The 22,478-nt window shown below is 35.9% G+C and overlaps 6 protein-coding genes and 1 long non-coding RNA gene across 12 annotated transcripts; 4 read left to right on the forward strand and 3 right to left on the reverse strand.

The window, feature by feature from the left end:
• Positions 1-502: 502 nt before the first annotated feature.
• On the reverse strand, positions 503-3,829 carry LOC128677836 (glutathione S-transferase 1-like). Of its 3 annotated transcripts, XM_053758972.1 has the most exons (6): positions 3,709-3,829; positions 2,565-2,657; positions 1,662-1,818; positions 1,240-1,437; positions 988-1,104; positions 503-695 (listed from the first exon to the last, which is right to left on the reverse strand). In XM_053758972.1, the coding sequence occupies exons 2-6, from the start codon at positions 2,576-2,578 to the stop codon at positions 507-509; spliced, it is 675 nt and encodes a 224-aa protein (XP_053614947.1). In that variant the 5' UTR covers positions 2,579-2,657; positions 3,709-3,829; the 3' UTR covers positions 503-506. The 3 variants fall into 3 exon arrangements, with proteins under 3 accessions (XP_053614947.1, XP_053614946.1, XP_053614949.1); XM_053758971.2 differs by lacking the exons at positions 2,565-2,657; positions 3,709-3,829 and adding an exon at positions 2,291-2,462; XM_053758974.1 differs by lacking the exons at positions 2,565-2,657; positions 3,709-3,829 and adding an exon at positions 1,904-2,166.
• Positions 3,152-6,493, forward strand: LOC128677837 (glutathione S-transferase 1-like). 2 transcript variants are annotated; one of them, XM_053758976.2, is made up of 7 exons: positions 3,152-3,330; positions 3,917-4,055; positions 4,341-4,399; positions 4,663-4,804; positions 5,193-5,386; positions 5,744-5,841; positions 6,359-6,493. In XM_053758976.2, the coding sequence occupies exons 1-7, from the start codon at positions 3,287-3,289 to the stop codon at positions 6,448-6,450; spliced, it is 768 nt and encodes a 255-aa protein (XP_053614951.1). In that variant the 5' UTR covers positions 3,152-3,286; the 3' UTR covers positions 6,451-6,493. The 2 variants fall into 2 exon arrangements, with proteins under 2 accessions (XP_053614951.1, XP_053614950.1); XM_053758975.2 differs by lacking the exon at positions 6,359-6,493 and adding an exon at positions 5,918-6,063 and having other exon boundaries at positions 3,155-3,330.
• Positions 6,494-7,134: 641 nt separating this feature from the next.
• Positions 7,135-9,516, forward strand: LOC128677751 (uncharacterized protein). 2 transcript variants are annotated; one of them, XM_053758823.2, is made up of 2 exons: positions 7,135-7,236; positions 7,518-9,516. In XM_053758823.2, the coding sequence occupies exon 2, from the start codon at positions 7,530-7,532 to the stop codon at positions 8,802-8,804; it is 1,275 nt and encodes a 424-aa protein (XP_053614798.1). In that variant the 5' UTR covers positions 7,135-7,236; positions 7,518-7,529; the 3' UTR covers positions 8,805-9,516. The 2 variants fall into 2 exon arrangements, with proteins under 2 accessions (XP_053614798.1, XP_053614797.1); XM_053758822.2 differs by lacking the exon at positions 7,135-7,236 and having other exon boundaries at positions 7,360-8,952.
• Positions 9,517-12,872: 3,356 nt separating this feature from the next.
• Positions 12,873-14,890, forward strand: LOC128677523 (uncharacterized). The gene is made up of 2 exons (XR_008405538.2): positions 12,873-14,014; positions 14,601-14,890. It is a non-coding gene; the product is annotated as an uncharacterized LOC128677523 (long non-coding RNA).
• Positions 14,869-17,614, reverse strand: LOC128677520 (uncharacterized protein). Its single transcript, XM_053758439.2, has 2 exons — positions 16,486-17,614; positions 14,869-16,001 (listed from the first exon to the last, which is right to left on the reverse strand). Exons 1-2 carry the CDS (start codon positions 17,353-17,355, stop codon positions 15,015-15,017), a joined length of 1,857 nt encoding a protein of 618 aa, XP_053614414.1. The 5' UTR covers positions 17,356-17,614; the 3' UTR covers positions 14,869-15,014.
• Positions 17,615-17,773: 159 nt separating this feature from the next.
• Positions 17,774-19,845, forward strand: LOC128677521 (uncharacterized protein). Its single transcript, XM_053758440.2, has 3 exons — positions 17,774-18,117; positions 18,438-18,679; positions 19,302-19,845. Exons 1-3 carry the CDS (start codon positions 17,893-17,895, stop codon positions 19,504-19,506), a joined length of 672 nt encoding a protein of 223 aa, XP_053614415.1. The 5' UTR covers positions 17,774-17,892; the 3' UTR covers positions 19,507-19,845.
• On the reverse strand, positions 19,835-22,093 carry RpS9 (Ribosomal protein S9). Of its 2 annotated transcripts, none has more exons than XM_053758442.1 (4): positions 21,936-22,093; positions 21,314-21,545; positions 20,822-21,008; positions 19,835-20,034 (listed from the first exon to the last, which is right to left on the reverse strand). In XM_053758442.1, exons 2-4 carry the CDS (start codon positions 21,534-21,536, stop codon positions 19,860-19,862), a joined length of 585 nt encoding a protein of 194 aa, XP_053614417.1. In that variant the 5' UTR covers positions 21,537-21,545; positions 21,936-22,093; the 3' UTR covers positions 19,835-19,859. The 2 variants fall into 2 exon arrangements, with proteins under 2 accessions (XP_053614417.1, XP_053614418.1); XM_053758443.1 differs by having other exon boundaries at positions 21,861-21,991.
• Positions 22,094-22,478: the final 385 nt, after the last annotated feature.

The raw sequence follows: 22,478 nt of genomic DNA on the forward strand, positions 1-22,478 counted from the left end.
GCATGTAGTAGTGTACTAGGGTTGTACCTTGCTTGATTTATCTATAAGCTTGATTTAGTCAGTCTATGGTTTTATTATGATATGAATTCGATGAAATTAGTTATACATGTATAGTTATTTGCTTTCTAGTTCAAATCTGCTATGCTATTATAGAAAAAAACTTTTACAATATTTTAATAACTTGCCAGCGAAAAGACATTTTTAAATTCATGATAGCGCAGTGTCAAAGTGGCACCGAAGGTATGTACCATGGATGTAAAATACCTACTAATTCCATGGTATGTAGGTACTTAAAGTATGCAGGTATCATATGTCTGTGCCAGGTACATACCTACTCCAGCATAAGTTAAATCTATGGGTATAAGTACATACTTATGCCAGGCGGCGGACCCGTAGACATACATCTACATTTCTGCAACTTATTTTTGGCGTTGGCCCAGTAATTATATACGTACTTATTTAATGACTGGGCCCCGACATTAATGCTTAGTAAATACTCATGTAATTCATAAAATCGATTTTATTTTTTCAACAAATACATTCAATCGTTTCAAACCACGTTCATTCAATTTATAAAATGGAAGTTTTTGCAGTCTTTGCAGCCAGTCACTAATGTTGGAGTGGCGATCTGACAACGGGAGTAAAAGCTGAAGAGAGCTGACTGTTGTCACACAGCAAAGATCGCAGATGGAGACCTTGAACACGAACAATGACCAAAATCAATGCCTCACTTAAACAAAGCCACCCACGTTACAATTTCTGCATGTTCCTTTTTAGATAATTATACATTAACTGGTAATTAAGTAATTAATTATATGACATATTGATCTTTTCAAATTTTATTTGTTCCACTATTTTGGTTTTCCATTCAATAGTCTACTAACAATGGCTGCAGTACCTAATAACATTCTCAAAAAGTGGATAATTTTACACACATTTCTACTTATTATAAGATATATAAGAATATAAAACGAAGTTAAAACTTACCCTATCTCCCGCTAACCAATTGTGTTCCTTGAGACGGTGTTCTAGATAATCTAGAGCACGATACCAATCTTTTACTTTGTTTTCGTCAGCAGGCCATTTGCCAGTAAAATACTCGGACTGAAATATAAACATATTTATAAGTAAGTATGTAAAGTCATCTCAGAAGCTCATAATCGTGTTGGAATTCGTAACATTGGCTTGACATGCAAACACTTTGCATAAGAATAAAAAAGGTACAATTAAATTTCTTACAAAAATGGCGCTATCTATAGGAAACAAAGTGCCAGAGTTAAAAAACAGCATCTGATCAATTTGGGATTTGATTTTGGTACTTTTTGAATACAGCTTATTGTCACGGCTCCTTCTGCACAGGTACAGAGCTATAGCATGGCTGTCACTGATGATGTGTTCACCGACAGCCAACGCTGGGACTTTCTGCAAAGGGTTTATCTGCAATAATGTAAATAGAATTAACTAATTTATAGACGATAAATATAAAATCTATAATTAGTTACATGCCAGTTTTCAGCATAGCTTAATTCTATGCTTGGAATCCATTACTTACTAAATGCATGATTCATGAGTTATGATTTAGAACTCCATTTCGATTGACGTCCTCGTGTTTTTTTTTATTCGATTAATTTCATTTAAATAATGACCATGATAACACCTACCCTTGTATAAAACTCTGACTTGTGCTCAGAGCAGAAGAGGTCCACTCTATGCAGCTTGTACTCAACGTTCAGGGCCGATGCCGTCATCATGACGAACCTCACTGGCGGGGAGGCCTCGTCTCCGAATAGCGTGGGCTTCTCATCAAACAATGGCTTACTGTAATTTAAAGTAAAATGAAACATTTTACCTTGTAAATTAGGTACAATTTTCAATCCTAAATTGATACAGATAGAGTATTTACGTCTTTATCCCTTACGGTGTAAACAGTTAACGCAACAAACTCTATGTTTTGAAACAAGAAGGTCACGTTTAGCTGTACGGTACGATTACTCGCCAGTAATCGTAACGTACAGCTAAATTGCACCGAATTGAGATAATAATTTCAGTTTAGTTATATCCCTTTCCCTTGATTCACTTTTACAATCTACGTCGGGGGAGAAATAGCTGGGACAACCTATAACTTAACCTTCGCTTCGAGACTAGACTATTATTGATAACTCTTGTAAATCTAATAACACAGGAAGTAAAGAACCTATAAATAAATGACGTCACGAGTTTGAACTGTCACGCACGCAGCACGCATGCACAACAAAGAAAATTATACTAGCAACCATCATGTAAAACTTACCGAACGTGCTGACCATAAAAACGAATAAAACTTCGATACCCAAAACTTTTAGCTGAGTTAAAGAAAATTATCATGGCTTTTGATTCTCGAAACGCCTTCCCACTTCTAAACCAAATCAAAATATGCCTGTGATATTCTATGGAGTTGATACGAACAACCTTAATTTTATTTTTAGATTCGTAGTGACTCCGCCTTGCAAACGAATAACAGTCAAAATTATGCATTACTATCGGCAGAATAGATCATATTGTTGAATGCCGAGATAATTCATTACCTAAGTTTATCCATTCATATTCTATTATAGCTCGTATTACATTATTCATTTGGTGTCAATTTGAAAAGCAAATCATGGATCATCTGGCTTTACCTGCAAAATAATTTTTATATGATTTTAATTCTTATATTAGTGTTAATACAAATTGGATGAGAAATAAATAAACTCCTTTGCTGGCGTCTTCTCATCGGCTAGAAAATAGCCGACTTTTTACAAATGGCTTAACATACATTATATATTATTTCAAACGCTAAGAAAACTCTCGATTAAATTATCTATAATTAGTTAAAAAACTGATAATAATTCCTTCTAAAAAACTAGATCAGAATCAGTTCAGCCGCTTGGCTACCACAACGCGACGGACTTTACAGACGCGTTAAACTTATAACTCCCCTCCTTCTGTCGTCGTAGAACATTACATCAGTGTAATGTTCTTATATCTGTGGGTTAATAATTTTATTTGTTAGAGCCATGGAATTAGTAGGTACTCCCGAAGTAGTTATTAATCCATGGTTAGAGCTCTCTTTGTTTTCTTTATTCACTGGCCAGAAATTCTGTCATAAATACTTAGTTCTTATTCTGAGCATAAATTACAATAGATGGATAGAAATGTCACATGATCAATGTGAATGACTTTTTTCTTTTGATTGTTTTTTTTATAAACTTTTAGATAAAAATAAGAAATAAATTTTAAATGAATTAATATGTATTACTAATTGAACATGGGGGCCTCTGGGAGTACATCCGTACTGACTACAACTTTGAAGTGAGTGACTTAACTATATATGAACATTTATTTACACAACATTGCATAAGGACACTACATATTTTAGTGTTCCCAAAACATCGATAATATGTATTTTAAAATGATAGTAGGTAATACATAAGTACATACATATTACAAACTAGTTTCCAGTAGGAGGGTAGGTACACTATAGATTTCTTAGATTTTTGTTTGCTATGATTCCTACAGATCTTCCACTATACTATTGTGATATACATAAGTAGTATCAACAAGGATCAAGAGCTCTCCAATTTCTGAGAGAATAGTACCTGTAATGAATATTTTAGCACTGTCAAAGCTCAAAATACTTACCTTTAGGTAGGAGTAGGATTATTATCAATGAATATGTGCAATACCTACTGTGCAATTAACTTGCAGTAGATGAGTATACTGGAAAGTGTCGTAGAAAGTCGTTTAACAAAATTACTTCATTTATCCAACAAATATAACTAATCCCAACTTCGAGCAGAGATATTATTAGGTCTTTCTTCAATTACATATATTTCGGCTTTAAATAGTTATTGTTTCCCTAAAAGTTCACAAGATAAGGTGATATTCCTATTTGCAGACATTGCACACTATTTAAAACAGACCGAAGTCCTGCTTGCCGAGCCGTCATGATGGCACTCGATGCCATGAACCTGAGCATCACGGAAGTTGATGTAAACATGGATAAGGGCGAGCATAGATATCCAGAAATGCTCGTAGTAAGTCTATTTGTAATTCTAATGCTGGCTCCACACTGTCGTCAACTGTTAATCAAACTACACTAAATAATTAAAAGCACATTGCAACATTACAGTAAATAAAAGCACTCATACCAACTTTGAAATGTTCATGCATTCGCGTCGGCTGGCATCTGTCCGAGTTTGCTGACAGTGTGGAGCCGGCATAACAGTGTAGAATACTAATTTAAATATTTGTAATTAATAATTTCGACAAGTGGTACTAAAGTCTTTTCGAAAGTGAAAAATATAATTTGTTGATTACAGATGAATCCCTTACAAACTCTGCCGATATTCAAGGACAGGGAACTGGTGATTTGCGATAGGTAAAATAAAATTTGTCTAAAGGCCCTATTGATATGATTAACGTGAAATGATTTTGTAATGATAATAGAGTAATTTTGCTACTATCCTTCTTAATTTTACTTTCTATCTAATTTTTTCTCTCGATATTTTACTTACCGGTAGGCATAAGCGATCTATAGCGCGAATCGGCCAGCCCAGAGTGTTTTTATAAAAGCAGCTTTTGCAGCAGGGCGTAATAATTAATATCATTATTAACAAAATGTTGACTAAAAAAATATTCCAGTCATGCAATAAATACATATCTTGCGTCACGGTATAACGAAACAGGACGACTGTACCCTAAAGATGCTGGTGGAAGAGCTCTTATTGAGCAACTTTTGCACTATGACAGCGGTGTCGTATACCCGAAGTATAGAGCTGCTTCTGTAAGTATCATTTTTATTCTTTACTTATTCTGTAGTATTTACGAGGGGGGCTACCATGAAACACGTACTTAGCACGTCATTGCGTTCAATCGTATATGGCCAAAAGAGACAGCATGTGGACGTTAGTAACGTCCTACGTATTTGTATGTATGTTTCGTAGTAGCCCTTCTGGTTTACTCACAATGATTTCCTTCACAGGAAGCAAGTGATGGTCTATGAAAACTACTATATATGGATCGAATCTGGGACCTTTCGATCATCGGCGGACCACCACCGCTTCGAATTGAAAGGCAGGGAAGGCCTGGAATTACCAAGGCGATATTAAGTTCAGATATTATTACATCGTTCTATGCGACTACTTAGGCGCTTCATGTTTTTCACATTACAGTATCCAGTTTTATATGACAAATGTAGCAGTGTGTTGCCCGAACACGCTTGCGAAGTAGAATGCACCTATCGTGAATTGGAAAACATGCTGGTGGGTCGGCAGTATCTCGGAGGCTGCTGGGTCACGCTTGGAGACATATCTGTAGCAGCTACCGTTAGCACGCTGAACATTTTGGTGCCAATTGACAAGTTAAAGTTAATATTTTTAATTTGTAGTTGTTATTAATTCGTATCTGTAGATGTTTTTTTTTGTCTTTTTCTTTTCATATTTTTAATTATCACAACGCTTTCTAATATTTTATTTATCGTATAATATTTTATTTAATTTTCGATAAGTAGTTAGCCTTTGAACACATTGGAAATTTACCAAAGCTCTATACCTCATTCCTCCAGGATAATTAACGCTTTCACGGCTAAAGTGATGGGTCCAATTTTTCCGGATTTTGACCCGAGATCAAATATAGGCTACCGGGTGCTGAACTGCAAGCAATAGATATAAATTATAACAAAGCAACAATTAGCAGATGTTGATAGGGTTTGCTTGTATTCCAGTTATCCGCGTTTATCAAGCTGGCTGCATCGGATGTCTGAGGAGATATTCTACATAACAGCGAACAAGAAGGGACTTGGAGAATTCACGAGAAGAATAGGCGAGTTGTCATTTGTTGAAAAATTAATTTAAAGAAAGGAATTTATTTTCTTACCAATTGTGTTTGTCGGCATTAGATTCGAGCAGTGTTTGTGACGATGTATTCAAATGTCCTCGGAGTTCGGAGGGAAGACGTGCCAGAACGGGAACCCCTGAGACCGAGTTTCAGTGATATTGTTTTCAGTTTCAGTGATATAAATGGAAATATAAATATTTACCTTCACTTTTGTTTATATTTTAAACTTAATTATTTTGTTAAAATTAAACTAATACTTAACAATTATAATACATTACAGTTAAAATGATGTTACCTAAGCAATGAGAATGGTTAATCAACAAAGTAGAAGTTGAGAGGTCTATGCTTGGCTCGACAGTAGACAGAAAAGGTGAAAACATTCTCTTTGTCCGAATATTCTTCATAATAGCTAATATAGAGAAAGTACTTGGAGAACTCAAATGGATAGGGGTGATGTCAATCGTTGAAATAAATTCTTAAAAAATTTGTTTGTCGACATCAGGGACGTGCTGTGTTTGTGACGATGTGATTCAATGGCATCGGACCTCAGAGAGAAGACGTGCAATAGAATACAAAACTGACAGAAACCCCTAAGACATGCCTGAGGCTTAATTTCATTGATATTGTTTTATTGGAAATATATACATACGTTTCTATATTTCGTTTATATTTTATTGATAGATAATAGTAATAGATTTTTTTATAAACATACCTACGTTACAGTCACATATGACAAATCAATGATATTTTGTTAAACTAATGAATGATCATATGGATGCATGGACGTAATATCAATAGCTAAATAATATTATTACATCTATTCTTGCATGGATGTGATAAGCCCAGAACTGAGACAATTCACCTACACAGTGAGAGGTCCTATGCTAGCCCCTTTTTGGACGATATGAAGAATATTTCAGTGAACAGAAAACAAGAATAAAATACAATGTTGAGTTGATATGATACTCTAATTACACATATAAAATAATAATGTGGGCCTGCTGAGCACTTTTTACCTATTTGTTGGATGGTATGGTAATGTATGTAAAGGTTTGAGTTTTAATCACAACGAAATGATGAGTTTTCGCTGCAGTCATGCAGTCTTTTTTTTTAAACCTTCCTATCTCAAAAATTTTAAAATACCTACCACGATAGCCATTCTCTCGTTTCAGAAATAGTAGAGTTTATCGTGAAACATTTTGAATCGATCGATTTTATTGTTTTGTTACATCTCTATTGAAGAATTCACCTGTCATAAATGACTTGTCAATTTTGTCATTTCATTCCAGTCAAGTGACATTTTTGTTGCATTGGAAATAAAATAATTTCGATATAACTTGTATGTTTGGGAGGAGGGATGGATGAGTGCACATAGTTGAAGTAATTAACTATTAGTTATGTAGCTTATACCTCTATTGTTTGTTAGAGCAATGTTCACATGGATGGTATAAAAAGTTAGTTGCGGTCGCATTTTCCCACGGAACATGAAAGTATTCGTGAAAGGTTGAACTTGTGTGTGATAGTGTTTTGTGCCTTTGACTGGTGCCATCACTCAATCCGTCCATGCTTCTGTACGGTTGAGTCAGTAATTACGTTGTAACCAGTTTTCATGTGATTAAAATTAAAAAAGTCATTTGTGTCACGCTATGGCGGGTTTTCAGGCGAGGGACACCATGCCTAAGCTAGGGCATGTTACGGACCTCCGGGAGCAGTGGCTGGTGCGCGCCGACGGGGCTCTCGCCCACAGGCTCCAAGACCGCGAAATATCCTCACATTTGTGTGAAAACAGGTACAGAAACCAACAAATCCGAGAAGATTTTCCTCTGGCACTAAACGAACAGCGTGGTATTGACCATGAACTGCACATTCGTGAAATGACTAGATTGCGTCAGGCAGAGATTGACGCAGAAATTGCCCGAGAAATTGCTGAAATAAACCTGCGTCGGCAACGTCGACAGCTCCCCGAAGTTCCACAACCGAGCTCAAGTCGCGCCGCGCCCGCCCCTGCGCCTCCTCCGCCCGATGACGATATTAATCCTGAAGAACTTGGCCTTTCTCCAGCAGAACTAGAGGAAATGAAAAAGAGATTAGAACAGGAAGAAAGGGATGCAAGACTGGCCAGAGAATTGAGCCAAGGACAAGGTGAAGATGCTTTATTAGCTGATATGAGGTGTGCTGTGGAAGTTCAAGATGGAGAATTGGCGAGGCTCCTGCAGGAACGGGAGTATAAGAAGCTTCAGAGAGCTAAAGAAAAAGCGAGACAAAAGGCACTCTTGAAGAAGCAACAGCGTCTAGCTCAGCAACAGAGGGAGAGTGAACCGTTGCCGGCACCTCCACAAACAATGTTATGTGATGCTTACAGTAATCCAAGAGATTTAATCCGTGATAGCAGACTTCGATTATGCAAGTCTGTTGACTCTGATTTGAATTATGTTGAACCTTTTGAGAAAGAACACATCCAGTCCAAAGCCAGTGCTTTGCAGTCCAAAGAGATATCTAATCAGTACTATTCACAGGAACCGAGTACAAGTAATATGAAATCTTCTCATTCATATACTAGATCTATGGAATTTGAGAAACAAAATCCTCAGAATATAAATACGCCTCTGCAGCACAGGCAGCCTCCACCTCCTCCTACAACAGGGAAAAAGCCTCGGTTTCCAGACCCGGTGAGCATCAGGCCGGCATCTCACTATCCCATGGACAACACAGACAGCCACTCCAATATCCAAATCATTCCACACAGCATTAGTGAGAACAACAACTTGTACAGCTCAACATTCCCCATGGACAATGGCAACATGACACCACAGCGTATGACAAATGACAGGAATGACAACAGCAAAAGGCTGTCAGTCATCTCTGACATTACAGCTGAAGGTTTAGCTAAGAAGAAGAGCAAACAGGCTGACATGCAGAAGAAAAGAAAGGGATGTAAGATACAGTAATTTTGAATCTCCTCTTATTTGATGATCATTAGAGGCATGTATTGTCGCAAGTGTATTAAGTTTTGTACTGTATTGACATACTGATTAACATTTTGAACTAAATGTTAGATTATCCAGATTAAGAAGTGTTCAGATTTAAGTTTTAACAATGTGTTGAATAGCTTTAAGTTATTTAATATCAGTTTAAGTGTGCAGAAGTACCTGCCGAAACCAATGAGCCATCGTAATGTTAAGCTGTCAGTGCCTTGATTTAGCATTAAGAGATATAACATTCCATAGTATTAATTTATGAAAATTTAAATTGGACTGATATCAGGTCTATTGAAGTAAATAGGCGATATTTTCAAGTGCCTTTAAGTATTTTAAAACTCCATAATTTACAAAAATAACATAATCTAAGTTTAGCTTATGAATAGCTTAAAAAAACAGCTATATCAATTCTAAATCTCTTGATATTATTCCTTATGAAATCTCAATTTTGAATATTTAAAAAATAATATGCTCAATTTGTATTAGTTTTGAGAAACTGAAATCTTACTCGTTGTACTTAATCGTAAGACTGATGTTAGCCTGTAATCACAAATGATTGGTTAGAATTTTTGATTTTTTTTTAATAAGTACTTTTATATTTGTTTACAATGTTTTGGCATTATTGTTCTTGTGTGGTGCCTAAATTGGTGCTAATTTTAATAATATATCTTCATAATCTCAATTTTCTTCTAATTTTGCAATTCATTATTCTTAAAATATGAATAAATGTATAAATAATTTGATATTTCATTGAAATTAAGGTCAATAGAGCAACACTACATTTCTACACTCTCTCTATTTAGTATAATATCAAAATCCTGAATGTTGTGTTGTTGAATGGCTTTAGATATATTTTTTATATTATATATTTTTAATCAATCACCATGACATTATCACTATATGATTACCTACACAATGATTCCTTAAATTAAATTAGGCAGGACTAGTTGTATCCATATTTAGAGACACAGATTAGAGATTAGTATTGCCCCGTTGTTTCCCCAGTTTATCCCCTTATTAAAAGACCAACGAAAATCTGGGATATTGGGAATAAATAGAAATGTTTTTAAATCCTCTGTTCATAATAATTTCATTGGCAAAATCATGTGCTGTCATGTTTTAGATGTAATTCTTAGCTTTAACACAATTTATGGCCTTTCATGTGCCTTAATGGAACCGAACCAAACTCGAATAATTTATTATTATATTATTATTATAACTAAAATATAAATATTTAACGTGTATACAGAATATCGTACGTAGCGAAAAACTTCTTTATGAGTAAATCCTGCTATTCATTATTTGTATCGCAATATATATTTTAAGCCCTGATAATAATATTTTGTAAATGAGGGTTTGAAAAAGAATCTAACTGAATTAGCAAGTTACCTACTGGTTCGCGTGTCAATATTCTGTATATATTCACACATTCTCACTAAGTCGTATTATATATTAGCTATATACACTGTTTCTAATTTGTAAGTTTAATTTTAAGTTTCATATACCCTCTTTTACGGTCTCTTGCTGTGATTAGCAATGCAAGGTGTCGTCGCAAATGGCTGAAATAGGCCTGAATATATTGATTTGATTGTGTAATTTTTAAATGGCCATTGATATTTTGTAATATCTCTTAATTTGTTTGGTCGTGTATTTTAGTTGAGACACAAAATAAATATTGCAATTTTCATATCAAATTTGCCGTGATGGTTTTGATTTTCTTAACCTGTTTTTCATAAAAACTTAGAACATATTTAAAGCTAAAATATAGTGCGATACTTAATGACAATACCTACCTATTTTAACTTACATTAAGTATGTACCTATGTTTTAAAATAAAGTGGGTTAGTTAGGTACGTATGAGGGATTGTTGTTTGTCCCGATGGTCATACGTACACATAACTTCTATTTCGCCTATGAATTTCCACATGAATGATTTTTACGCAAGCTATTTGCTATGGTACATTATATTTACCGAATCTAGAAAGGAATCTTTCAAAATAATGTACTGAATTTGTACTCTCTAACGTCGGCTGTATGAGCAGTTAATGACCTGTGTAGGTAGGTATATTGTATTCCTGCAAGACGTCAACATTTTACCTCGTCCCCGCAAATAAGTCGAAATATTCGGATTCAGCCATCACTGCAAAAGTGATAGGTATCGTGATGCTCGGTTTTACGCAGATGGCAATTACAATTTACATGTATATCGTTGTTATTATTCATTAGTAATAACAACGATATACATGTAAATTGTAATTGCGACTATAGAGGACTAGCGCGAAAGTTTAAAAAACACTAAACATTTTTAGTGTTTTTTAAACTTTCGCGCTAGTCCTGTTTATATTTATACATGGATATATAATTATTTGAAATATTTTTAGGTACCTACCTACATATCCAATCAGTAGGTACCTAGTTTTTGTGTGATTGAGAATTTGATAAAACTCTTTACACGGGTAGAATATAACCGGAAACAGCTCGTACAGTTGGTACTTTTTCCCAGAATCCTACCGGAGTAAAATAAATCATTTATTTATTTTTATTTCATTACTTTTTAATGTACCTACTTAGTAAGTATGTTCCAATGAGTTAATTTTTAAAGTGAGTAGACGCCATACAATGATAATCATTCATTGTTTTAGGTATAATATGATTGCAAAATAAATCAAATCGCTATTAAGTACACACATGTGAGATCTAAGCGTACACAAAGACAGCCAGAACCACGAAGAGACTTTAGGTTCATAATAAGTCATTCTATTATATGTACTTAAATGTTGAGGCGCCTAGGCTCCGAGGTTCAAGGCGACGGAAGATTCCAGAAAAACGCTCTGTAGAGAGACTAGTCCTCTTGTCTAATTTTTAGATTTCACAATGGTGCTAATTTGTAATAACAAAATTAGTTACAGTCTTGTCACAGTATACTACTTATAAACATAACCACTGCTTCCGCAATTCGTCACACCACGCCTAATCGAATGATTTCCTTTCGGAGTTTATCGCATTATTTTCAAATCTAACTTTACACAACCATAATTTTATACAAAAATAATCAACTATGTTTGTTCCAACAGTGTTTTAATTATATACGTTTTTGTCATTCATTGTTACAATTTTGAAGATTTTAATTTACTACCTAACCCGGTACCCCGGTACCTAATAGTGAAATAAAAGATTTCGCCGCGAAAAGTAACTACGGCAATGTGTAGAACACATGTAGAACTATCAATAACAGACAGATTTTTTAGATTTTTGTTCTGTATTCTTGTTACCTATTCATAAAATCTAATGTTTGGATTTTGTGTTTGCAACCGGACCAATGCTTTCAGATTTCAATTGACGCTAACGAGTCATCAATTTCACATTCATTAGACTTACAATAATTAATTTTCCAGGGGATTTCAATTCTTATCCGTACTAATTACGTATCTGATTTTATCGCAAGTTTTATGCACGAATTGGCACCGACGCGATGATTGCTTCATCTTCGATATTTCGAATACCTAATAAATACTCACATAATGTTAATGACCCAAATAAGAGACGGGCGATATCATCCAAATCCATCATAGTTTTAACTGTCGTATTTTTACTTTAATTCACAAGAGAAACTTTCATGTTTAAAATGTTTATGAAAACAAACTTTGATATGCGAGCTGTTGCTGCTAACTAGGTACCTAGGTTTGTGGTAGAAAGTGGTTGGGAACTTTCTCATTACACAATCACATATATCGATTAAACGCAAACTCAATGACATTATTTTTCTCATATGCGCAAGCTGTCCCCGCAAGTGCTTTACCTACACTCTAGTAGTAAATCACATAAGTATGCACATTGAAGATGCAAACGTATGGGTATACCTTTTGTCTCTAAAATGGTGCATTAGAATAAATAAGTAGGTAAGTCTCTTCTATGTATTCCTTCCCTATCGGAGGTTGGACACCCCCATACCCACTCTGTCTGGGGTATGTCTAATTGTATTTCACTAAAAAATATGACCAAGTGTCAGCCCGATTGGGACATCAAGTTCAAGGCCACGAGACAGGTGTCGGTGGCTCAAGGTCAGTTCATTCAGTCGTCGTTTTCTACGTGTTTAACCGGCTGGGAAGACAGGTGGAGTTTTGTGCTAAATATCGTACCGTGACCTGTAAAATTGATATGAAACACCTAGCGGAACACTGGGCCACATACCTAATCACATAAGGACTCTTATAGATTTGATTCACTTTGCTATTCTATACTAATTTTAGTTTAGAAATAGGAAAAGTTTATTTGGAGCATAAAACATAGTAAAGCATAATTTCATTTATTTAGGACCATATTTCGTGACCTGACTAAAAGAAAATTAATTAGTAATGTTCTTGTATCTGTGTAAAAGTAAGAAATTAATCTACTAACGCCATCTACTGTTGAATAGAGCACATTTGGTTTGTTCATGAAATTAGTAAGTTCTCCGACGGAGTACTAATTCCAAGGGTTTGTCCAGTTAGTCCTAAAAGTATGAAATTGGAAACGTGCACATGAGAGAGAGATATATAGTCTGTTTGCGGTAGTGGACTAAACGTTAGGAAACTTGGAAATAAACTGCAGCTTTTGAATTCCAAATTTACTATTTTTCACAATATAAATACAAAAATACATACATCATGACATATACCTATGTAATTATTTTAATAAATCACTAAACCATACAGTTTTCAGGTTTTAATTTTTGCGGATATTAAGAAAATAACTATATAAGGGGCTATGCATTATCGCGATACAGTTTGCCGTATTTGGCGGATCAGTATACAGTGGTGGTTTTGTATTGCGATAAATAAAAGCTCTATCATACAAATGTGTTCATTTATCCGCGTCGGCATGTGAGTTCGGTAATGAGTAGCCGGTATTGTCAGCGATCGTGACGCCGAGTCTACGGGACTCATCGTGGCACCAGACATTTACATGCACCGGCATAACGCATACATGCGCGAAACGTGGCAAGATCGACCCGATAGCTCTTTCCCCCTTTGTGCGGACATTAGTCAACGGATCAACGCAACTGATGTGCAAACGTCAAAGCAAGTAAAACAATGGAACGGCAACGCGCTGCGTCGACGCAACGAAGAACGACGGAGCAATAGGACCTGCAAATGCATTCTGTCTGCACCAGGGAGTTCAGAATGTATATCCACTACATGGTATAGTGTACCTATGATAAAGCTGAATAGATGACCATATTTGAAAGTAGTTTTGGAAAGACAATATAAATCTGAAATTACAAGTTTTAAAGGCATGACGATGTTTCAATATGATATATTAAATATACGTCTGATTAAAGACAATAAGTGCAGGACTTGTTTTATATGGAATATGTTTGCACATTAAAAGTTTTTATGCAAATACCTACAATTGACGACCTCGGTGGCGCAGTGGTAAAGTTCTTGCCACTGAACCGAGAGGTCCCGGGTTCGATCCCCGGTCGGGTCATGATGGAAAATGATCTTTTTCTGATTGGCCCGGGTCTTGGATGTCTATTTATATATGTATCTATTTATAAAATATAGTATCGTTGAGTTAGTATCCCATAACACAAGTCTCGAACTTACTTTGGGGCTAGCTCAATCTGTGTGGTTTGTCCTAATATATTTATTTATTTATTTATTTATTAATCTAGCATTTTAAATTATTGATACAAATGACGAGCTTTTGAATGAATTTCAACAAAATGTTCTTGAGAAATCTATTGACGTCAGGTAGTAAAAATAAATTGTTATTTTTTTACAGGTGTTTTAATAAATATTATGTACTCATGGTCGACTCTCAGACACTCCATTCCCATAAAAATAGAGGAGAAATATACTAGTGAAAATATATAAACAACAATTGATTGATATTTCCAGGATGTTAAACTTACACAACTCAAGCTATAGACATATATCATAAAACTGAAACTAATTTTCTGGGCAGTTGTAACTTCAGAGGGTAACTATCAAAATGACTATCGATTCCACATTATAAATAGAAGATGTCATTTAATAAAGTATTAATAAAGTAGACTTTAGATTAGAACTATCTTTTATTGATAGTTTTTATACATACTTCATTAACGTGAGACCAGAAAATCATTGTTTACATATTCATCACCACATCTCCCTATATCTTTAATTTATTATACAACTAGATTGCCGTCAATGAATGCTATTTGGCAAGGTTTGCCGCTTGTTTTTTTGCTTTAACTAATTCCACTAGCTCCTTGTATCTCTTCATACAGTCTTTTTTCGTACGATTAGGTATACATTCTGCTATCTTATCCCACCTCTCTGGCGTACTAACGGGGAACGTTTTAATAGCCTGCTCCAATAACTCCTGTTCTGTCTTAGTCCAAGCCTTTTCTTCTTTAGCAACCTCAGGTTTCACTTCTTCTTTCGGCTTAGCTGTACCGTTGACTAATTTCCCTCCACTGTCACTCTTAGATATACTGTTGTCATCTACATGATTAGCTACTTTCTTCTTCTCCTTCTCAAACTGGTCAAATGCTTCTTCATTGGCCGCTTTCTTTAGGGTGCTCTTTGAGAAATCTGAGCTTTGTAAATCTTTGGCTTTATTTAAAACATCTTTTGCGGTAAACCGTTTGTCATCGGCAAATGTGCTGTGTTGGTTTAGGAAGTTCGCCACGACTTCCCACCTCTGACTGGTGCCGGCAGGGAATAGATTGACAGCCTTGATCAACAGCTGCATCATTTCCGGCGTCCATTCTATAGGAGTTCGTAAAGCAGCGTCTTTTTTAGTTTTTTGTTCGTCTGCTTTCTTCGTTTCGAACAACGCTTTCCTCTCCTCTTCTAGCTTTTCCTCTGTCTCCTGTACGGTTTTGACGAAGGCCGCCCTACCATTGGTTTCTAAATCTTTCATGAGGTCCTGAAGTTCGAGGACTTTCATCACTTCGCAGATCTTTTCGACGGCAGCCATGTGCGAGACCAGCTCGTCTTCAGTGTTGGAGTAGTAGTTGTTGGATTTGCAGAGGTCGCGCAGCGCCTTGCGCTCGCGGCGCAGCAGCTTCTTGACGAGGTCGCGCTCCGCCCGCGCGGCCTCCACGCGCGCGCGCTCCGCCTCCTCCGCGCGGAGCTTGGCGGCCTGCGCTTCTTTGATCAGGCGCTCTTCTTCAGCCTTCTTGGCTTGGACAGCATCCTGCAATGGAAATGTTTTATTGCTTTAATAACATAAAATGTTTTATTGCTTTAATAATTATGAATTCTATTTCTGCATTGATTTTTCATCATTATTTGATATGCAGTTAAATCCTTAGTGATGCAGACACAAGTGTGATAGTGAGCTGCAAAACAAGCCTATATTTAGTTAGCCGAATAGGTGCAGGCTCCTTGGTGAAATTAACATTAAATAATGTTGCCTTGATTTGTTTTTTAAAATTATAATAAGAAGAAAAAATCAGACAAGTAAGCACCAGTGTTGGCAGCCACCAAAAAAAAATCTTGGACAGTGCTATTAACTACTGAGCTATCAAGACCATCCCAATTCAGCCAAATTATTTCATATCTTTATGATTTATACCAACATAAAGTATTTTCATTAGAGAGTGGAAAGTACCTCCTTCCCTTGAATTGCTTTAGAGCTGAAATTTAATAATAGAATTAATTTAATAATAGAAACTTACTTGTCGAGCCCTCTTAGCAGCCAATTTCTTGTCCTTATCCTCCTGTTTAAAGCGCTGAATCCTGGGATCATTAGCATACGCTAAGTCGACCAGGCTGCGGATCCTAGCCATCTCTTCTTTTTTTAGTTTCGCCCGAGCTGCCTTGTTCTGCTTTTCTATCCATCGGCGCTCCTCCCGGTCTGCTCCCCTCTCCTTCTCCTCCTCATCCAAGTAAGAGAACTCACGCCACGAATCAAACTCGTACCAAAATGCATAAAACTTTTCAACTTGCTCTCTAGAACTATTCTCATCACCTAATAAAGGCACATTCCGCTTCTCTGACCACCGAGAGTTGATTTCAAAATATTTACCAAAAGCTTTGTAAAAACCTTCTTTTTTGATATCATAATTAGAAGGAATGGAATCGTCTACCAAGGGATCTACAGAATCATATGACCTACGTTTGACTGGAGTGCCGAGGATTTCGTACGCCTTAGTGATACAAGTGAAGTAGTCGTCGTCACTACGCACTTCCTCGCCCTGCGCCTTCCGTTTGTCAGGATGGTGTTTCAAAACCTTTTGGCGGTAAGCGCGCTTGATGTCGTCGTCGGATGCCTTGTTACGTAGATTTTTGATACCTAGCACGGCATAATGGTCCTGATTCTTCCAGTCCTTGGGGTCTAAACTCCGTAAATAGTCGACATCATCCTCAAAAGTTACCTCCTCTGCTTTCTCTTGCGAGTCAGAAGTACTAAATAAAGCATCTTCCCCGTGGCATTTTATACTATAATATCTTAAGAATGCGGTACCTGCACATTCCACTTTCCGCTTCACGAATGGCCGTGATATCGCCACTACCCGAGAATTGTTATTAGATTCTCCCTCAGTCATCTTCAATGGGACTTTCAACTAAAATATGGACAGTGCTCACATAACCTATAAATGAGGCAAAAACCTCCTTTGTATTTCGAAATGATATTATACTGAGAGCTTCTTTTAAAGGCCCAAAAGAACACAGTATTTGTTTTTAATGCACAATTTTTTCAACTAATTTAATAAATAGCATTAAATTTAAAACAAAACGCGCTTTGAAAAAAGAGACAGGCAGACAGACAGATCACATCACAGAAAGACAGAAGACAGACACAAAATCATTGAATGAAAAATATTGTGAATGAATGATTATCTTGATTGAATTACTTTTTTTCTTCGAAATGGGCAAATACAATTAACTTGTGCGGCATCATATTCATAATCTCACCTCAGCTGGCAACCCTTATTAATACCAACACAATTTTAAAAGTCAGCTGACTTCCGTTATCAGCAAATGTCAAACATATAAATAAAACATTTCAAAAACTTTCAATTAAATCATAATATTTTATGGGTACCTCCTTTCACTTTAGCTATTGTATTGTATAAAACCGAATGTGCAACGATATGGATTATTTGTTCAAACCAATAGTTTTAGTGACGGGATTTGGTCCTTTCGCAAATCACCCGGTGAACGCAAGTTGGGAAGCTGTAAAATTGATGGATAAGGATGGTATCGAGAGAAAACACATGATAGAGTTTGTACCACTGGAGATTCCTGTCACGTACGAAAATGTGGACGAGTTCGTGCCAGCTTTGTGGGAAACACATGAGCCAAAGGTACTTAAAATTATATGAAGTGTAGACCATCTGGTAGGTTTGTCAGTAATATAGCACTATGAGCACTGGGTTTAGTTGATTATTTTGAGATATTCATGGTAAAATATTGTACTTAATTAAAGTATTTCTTTATGCTTGAATAGGCAGTAACATATAGTTTTGAAATAGTTGTGAAACTTTGTTTTTCATAGATCATTAATATCTGGCCTATTTCTTCTACTTTCACTACTTTGTCTCATTAAAATGAATACCACATTAACACCACTAAAACATGAATACTCCTTTAATACCTACCACTTTAAGCTCTTATAATATTTTAGTTGATGATCCACGTCGGAGTATCAAGCATAGCCAAAGAACTGACCTTAGAGATGCAAGCCCACAAGAAAGGCTACCAGCGGATGGACTACTTGGACAAATGCCCACCAAATCACATCTGCCCAGCTGATGGTGCTATCCGGATGCAGACCAGATTAGACATTGAGAGGATATGTAAAGAGTTTAATGATGGGAATCCGCCTGATGAGAAAAGTAGTGCTGTAGTCTCTAAAGACGCTGGAAGGTAAGACAGACTTCTATGTTGAATGACTTGTTACTTTCTGCATCATTGACAGAAAGGAAAGAGCTGGTAAACTTTTGATGCCTGGAAATGTGACGCCATCATGAAAACTGTTTGCCATAGAATGTAGACAGCATTAAAAGTATATTGTACTATCATAAATAGGTAATATATCTTAAGTACGTGTTGATAATATCTCATGTTTTACTTATTGTTTGCAGTCTTATCAATACAAAACAATGATATCTTGTGTCCCTGATATCATTGACAGATAAATGTTTGTTGGCATGTGTCTGATTTATAAAACTAGTGTATAAATATAGGTAGGTACAAACAACTTACAAACCTTCAATATAGCTGTCCTTTCCTTTCCTACATATTATAAAAGTGCTACGCTGGTCACAAGAGCTATGAGGAAACCAAAGAAAAATCTTTTCAATCGTGTAGACCAGAACCAACTCGATGAGAATGTAGGCACACTGAACTTCAGTCAAGTTTTTAGAACAAATTAACAGATTAAATAACACTCCCTCCAAATTCATTTAGTTTTCAGTACATAATTTGATTATTTTTTATTATTATAAAAATAATTACAAGTTTTCAATACATGAATTCCCGATTTCAGATACCTATGTGAATATATTTACTATAGATCTCTAAGCATAGACAACACAAGAACTCTGTTTGTGCACGTGCCAGACCTTCAGATATATTCCGCGGAAACCACAGCACGAGGGCTGGAGAGAATCTTGGACTTGTGTCTAGACCAACTCATAGAGAAAGAAGCTGCAGAGAAACTGAATGGTGTTAGCTTAGAAGACGAAGATTAGGATTAATGGAAATTTTGAAGTAAAATAAACTTGAAGTTTCCTATGTGTAAAGTTGTATTAGAGTGTGTATTGGTGTAGAAAAATACACAAGATTATATAGTAAAATGTTCAAGTATAATCATCTTATAATGTATCACATGTGACTGGTTTATCATCGCATCATTATTAGCATTTATATCAATAATACACTTATTAAAAAATCAAATTACTGTATTACTAATCAATTACTCAAATTACTAATCTGTAAATATAATTTGTATTTGATAATAAAATGTAAATGTAAATTGTTGTCTGTACAAAGATATTATTAAAAAATAAAACATGTAAATAGTTTATAAACAGTTGTTTATTGTCTAATCTTCCTCCTCATCGTTGGTGGCGCCGCCAGCCTGTCCCTTGCGGAGGTTCTTCCTCTTGACGCGTCCGGGGCGGCCACCACCGAACGGTGACTTCAGCGAGAAGTCAATGTGTTTGCCCGAGTCCAGGCGGACAATGAAGGATGGGATATTCACCACTTGCTTGCGGACGCTGAAATCGGAATATTAAATATATTAACTACTGCCACAATATTATATAGTGGTACTGGAAAGTTTTAACGGTGTCCAGGCTTTTGCCCAGCTTTGGGACACAAATGGTTTGATACAAATCCATACCACTTATCAGTGAAAGACATTACTTAGCAACATTTACAGTCAGCAGAAAATGCTATGCAAATAACATCAAAAACTTCTTGTCAAAAACTAGGATATGTCTATAACAGATATTGAATCACTATTTAGTTTCCTTTCATTACATTCAAAAATGTAAATAAAAGTTGTTCCATCTTTTGTGAACAGCCAGTAAATGTATAAAATATTTGTATACTTCACCTGCTTGCTCAAAGAGCATAAACAAATTTCAAGACATTGAACTCAAACAAGTTGAAGTTCAAGTGGTCTTTATGAATGCAAAACAGCTTCAAGTTTCAAACCATGGCTCAGCTTCTACTGAGGTGCCAAGTTCTTTACCTGCATTTATTGTTCACATTAAAACGATAAAAGCTATTTAAATTATATAACAGAATCAAGTCAGTATTTTGTAGCTTTTTTTTAAAGAAATACTTTATGATTTAAAACTTATGTGAAAAAGTGCCATTGAAAGCCTAATTTTAAAAGAAATGCTTACAATGCAATAATGCAATTTTATAGACAATTTGAGTATAATTTGATTTTAAACATAACTAATGTAAGATTGCCAAATAATACAAAACTTAATCTCTATGAGCATAATAAAATTAAAATATCCACCACAAAAATTGATTTGAGAAAAACCTTACCGGATATGTCTTTGCCTGATGAGGATGCGGGCATGATGGATGGATTTAGCCAGACCAGCCTTGAAAACCTGGGTCTGCAGGCGGCGCTCCAAGAAGTCCTCAATCTTCAGACCGAGTACATAATCAAGCTTCATCTGTTTCTCATCCAACACTCCAATCCTGACCAAACGACGGAGGAGGGCATTGCCTGGAATTATCAAGGTATTTTATGAAGTTGATGCAATAAAGGAGTTGTAGTGGATTGTGGAAGGGATGTCAGGTATGTTAAGAGGTCCTCAAAGTATCTTCAGACAAGAGGTTGCCAGATATTTATCATCATATTGTAAGAGTTCATCTATTTAGGTCCCGGCGACAAGTCAACCTTTATTCTAAACTATGTTAATATGTTAACTAGGAAATTTAACAAATTAAGCTTGTAGTCTTTGGTCATCTGTTAAATAATTTAGAACTTGGTTGATGCTTATAAAGACGCTAACATAAGTATGCACATACCTTCGAACAACCTCTTAGGATCCTTCTCCTCCAGCGTAAGCAACTCACGGGCAGCCTTACGGATGCGAGCGAGCGTGTACTTGACTCGCCACACCTCGCGCTTGTTCCGGAGACCATACTCTCCGATGATCTTCAACTCCTGGTCCAAACGAGCTTTCTCGAATGGACGTCGAGGAGTCACGTATGTCTTTGAGAATACCGACGGTACTCTGTTGTTCACCATTTTGGCGAGCTATCGAATTAAACTTTGATTAGAAATCACATAAAATTTCACTGCGATTATATAGCGATATAGGTAGGTAGATTGAAAGATTGTTGCCGTAAAACCATTAATAGCACTAACACATGGAACTGTCCTAAGTTAAAGCACTGAGGATTTATTCACGGCGTTGCTTTTGCCTCGTTGTCCACTCAACGCGATCATGTTTGAATCGCTATGATCTACTTTGAGGCCAAGTCGCCGGAGTTTGAGGTTATGACACAATGTATACAAATCGGATTTCATCAAAGTAAAACGAAATGACTTTCTAAAATAATAATAACACACCTTTGTAAACTGAAATTCTCAATTTATTCACTAGTATATTTTAGGAATTTAGAAGATTTTAACAAATTTAATCACCTGGTTCCGCTAACACGGCTCGCCGAAAAAGAAAGATGACAGAAGAAAGAGGAAAAGGAATAGACAAATCATCAAAATGTCAACGTCATAATGACAAATTGAAAGTTGCCATATGAAAATATATTTCTCTTTGAATTGGAATACCGTCGAATCGTGTTCTTTCTAATCACAGATACTACATAGCTTATAAGCTTAAAGTGCCTACCACTTTAAGCTTAAGTCATAGATAAAACTATGTTTTCTTTTTGTCAATAGAAAATATTATAAAGTTCGAAAATGACAAAATATATTGATATTAGCTTAATTTTTTTCCTTTGTTTATTATTGCCGTTTCGTATGACAGACGAGCTGGGATGGAAATCTTTTTTATCTCTGTTGAGTGTGCTGATGTACATGCTTTTGAAGCGTTGGTGGTGTAACGTTTAAGACCGCCCGCCTGTGGATCGAAAGGTCTCAAGTTCGTATCCTACTCGTACTATATGATTTTGTATAAACATCTGACTCATAAATAGAATTTTTCATCTATAGACCACCACTTGCTTC

Source organism: Plodia interpunctella, chromosome 18, assembly GCF_027563975.2.
Source record: "Plodia interpunctella isolate USDA-ARS_2022_Savannah chromosome 18, ilPloInte3.2, whole genome shotgun sequence".
NCBI classification, from domain to species: domain Eukaryota; kingdom Metazoa; phylum Arthropoda; class Insecta; order Lepidoptera; family Pyralidae; genus Plodia; species Plodia interpunctella.

Bases quoted from the DNA above. Each gene is read 5' to 3' on its own strand.
- LOC128677836 (XM_053758971.2), bottom strand. From the start codon at position 2,364: ATGATAATTTTCTTTAACTCAGCTAAAAGTTTTGGGTATCGAAGTTTT. The intron at 1,819-2,290 runs GTAAGTTTTACA...TTTAAATTACAG, and splicing joins TTTTATGGTCAGCACGTTCG to TAAGCCATTGTTTGATGAGA. The intron at 696-987 runs GTAAGTTTTAAC...TTCGTGTTCAAG, and splicing joins ATTGGTTAGCGGGAGATAGG to GTCTCCATCTGCGATCTTTG.
- LOC128677837 (XM_053758975.2), top strand. From the start codon at position 3,287: ATGGGGGCCTCTGGGAGTACATCCGTACTGACTACAACTTTGAA. The intron at 5,387-5,743 runs GTTAATATTTTT...CTTGTATTCCAG, and splicing joins GTGCCAATTGACAAGTTAAA to TTATCCGCGTTTATCAAGCT. The intron at 5,842-5,917 runs GCGAGTTGTCAT...TGTCGGCATTAG, and splicing joins AGAATTCACGAGAAGAATAG to ATTCGAGCAGTGTTTGTGAC.
- LOC128677751 (XM_053758822.2), top strand. From the start codon at position 7,503: ATGGCGGGTTTTCAGGCGAGGGACACCATGCCTAAGCTAGGGCATGTT.
- LOC128677520 (XM_053758439.2), bottom strand. From the start codon at position 17,355: ATGACTGAGGGAGAATCTAATAACAATTCTCGGGTAGTGGCGATATCA. The intron at 16,002-16,485 runs GTAAGTTTCTAT...TTTCCATTGCAG, and splicing joins CTGCTAAGAGGGCTCGACAA to GATGCTGTCCAAGCCAAGAA.
- LOC128677521 (XM_053758440.2), top strand. From the start codon at position 17,893: ATGTGCAACGATATGGATTATTTGTTCAAACCAATAGTTTTAGTGACG. The intron at 18,118-18,437 runs GTACTTAAAATT...ATAATATTTTAG, and splicing joins GGGAAACACATGAGCCAAAG to TTGATGATCCACGTCGGAGT. The intron at 18,680-19,301 runs GTAAGACAGACT...TCCCGATTTCAG, and splicing joins GTCTCTAAAGACGCTGGAAG to ATACCTATGTGAATATATTT.
- RpS9 (XM_053758442.1), bottom strand. From the start codon at position 21,536: ATGGTGAACAACAGAGTACCGTCGGTATTCTCAAAGACATACGTGACT. The intron at 21,009-21,313 runs GTATGTGCATAC...TGATAATTCCAG, and splicing joins TCCTAAGAGGTTGTTCGAAG to GCAATGCCCTCCTCCGTCGT. The intron at 20,035-20,821 runs GTAAGGTTTTTC...TTCCGATTTCAG, and splicing joins ATCAGGCAAAGACATATCCG to CGTCCGCAAGCAAGTGGTGA.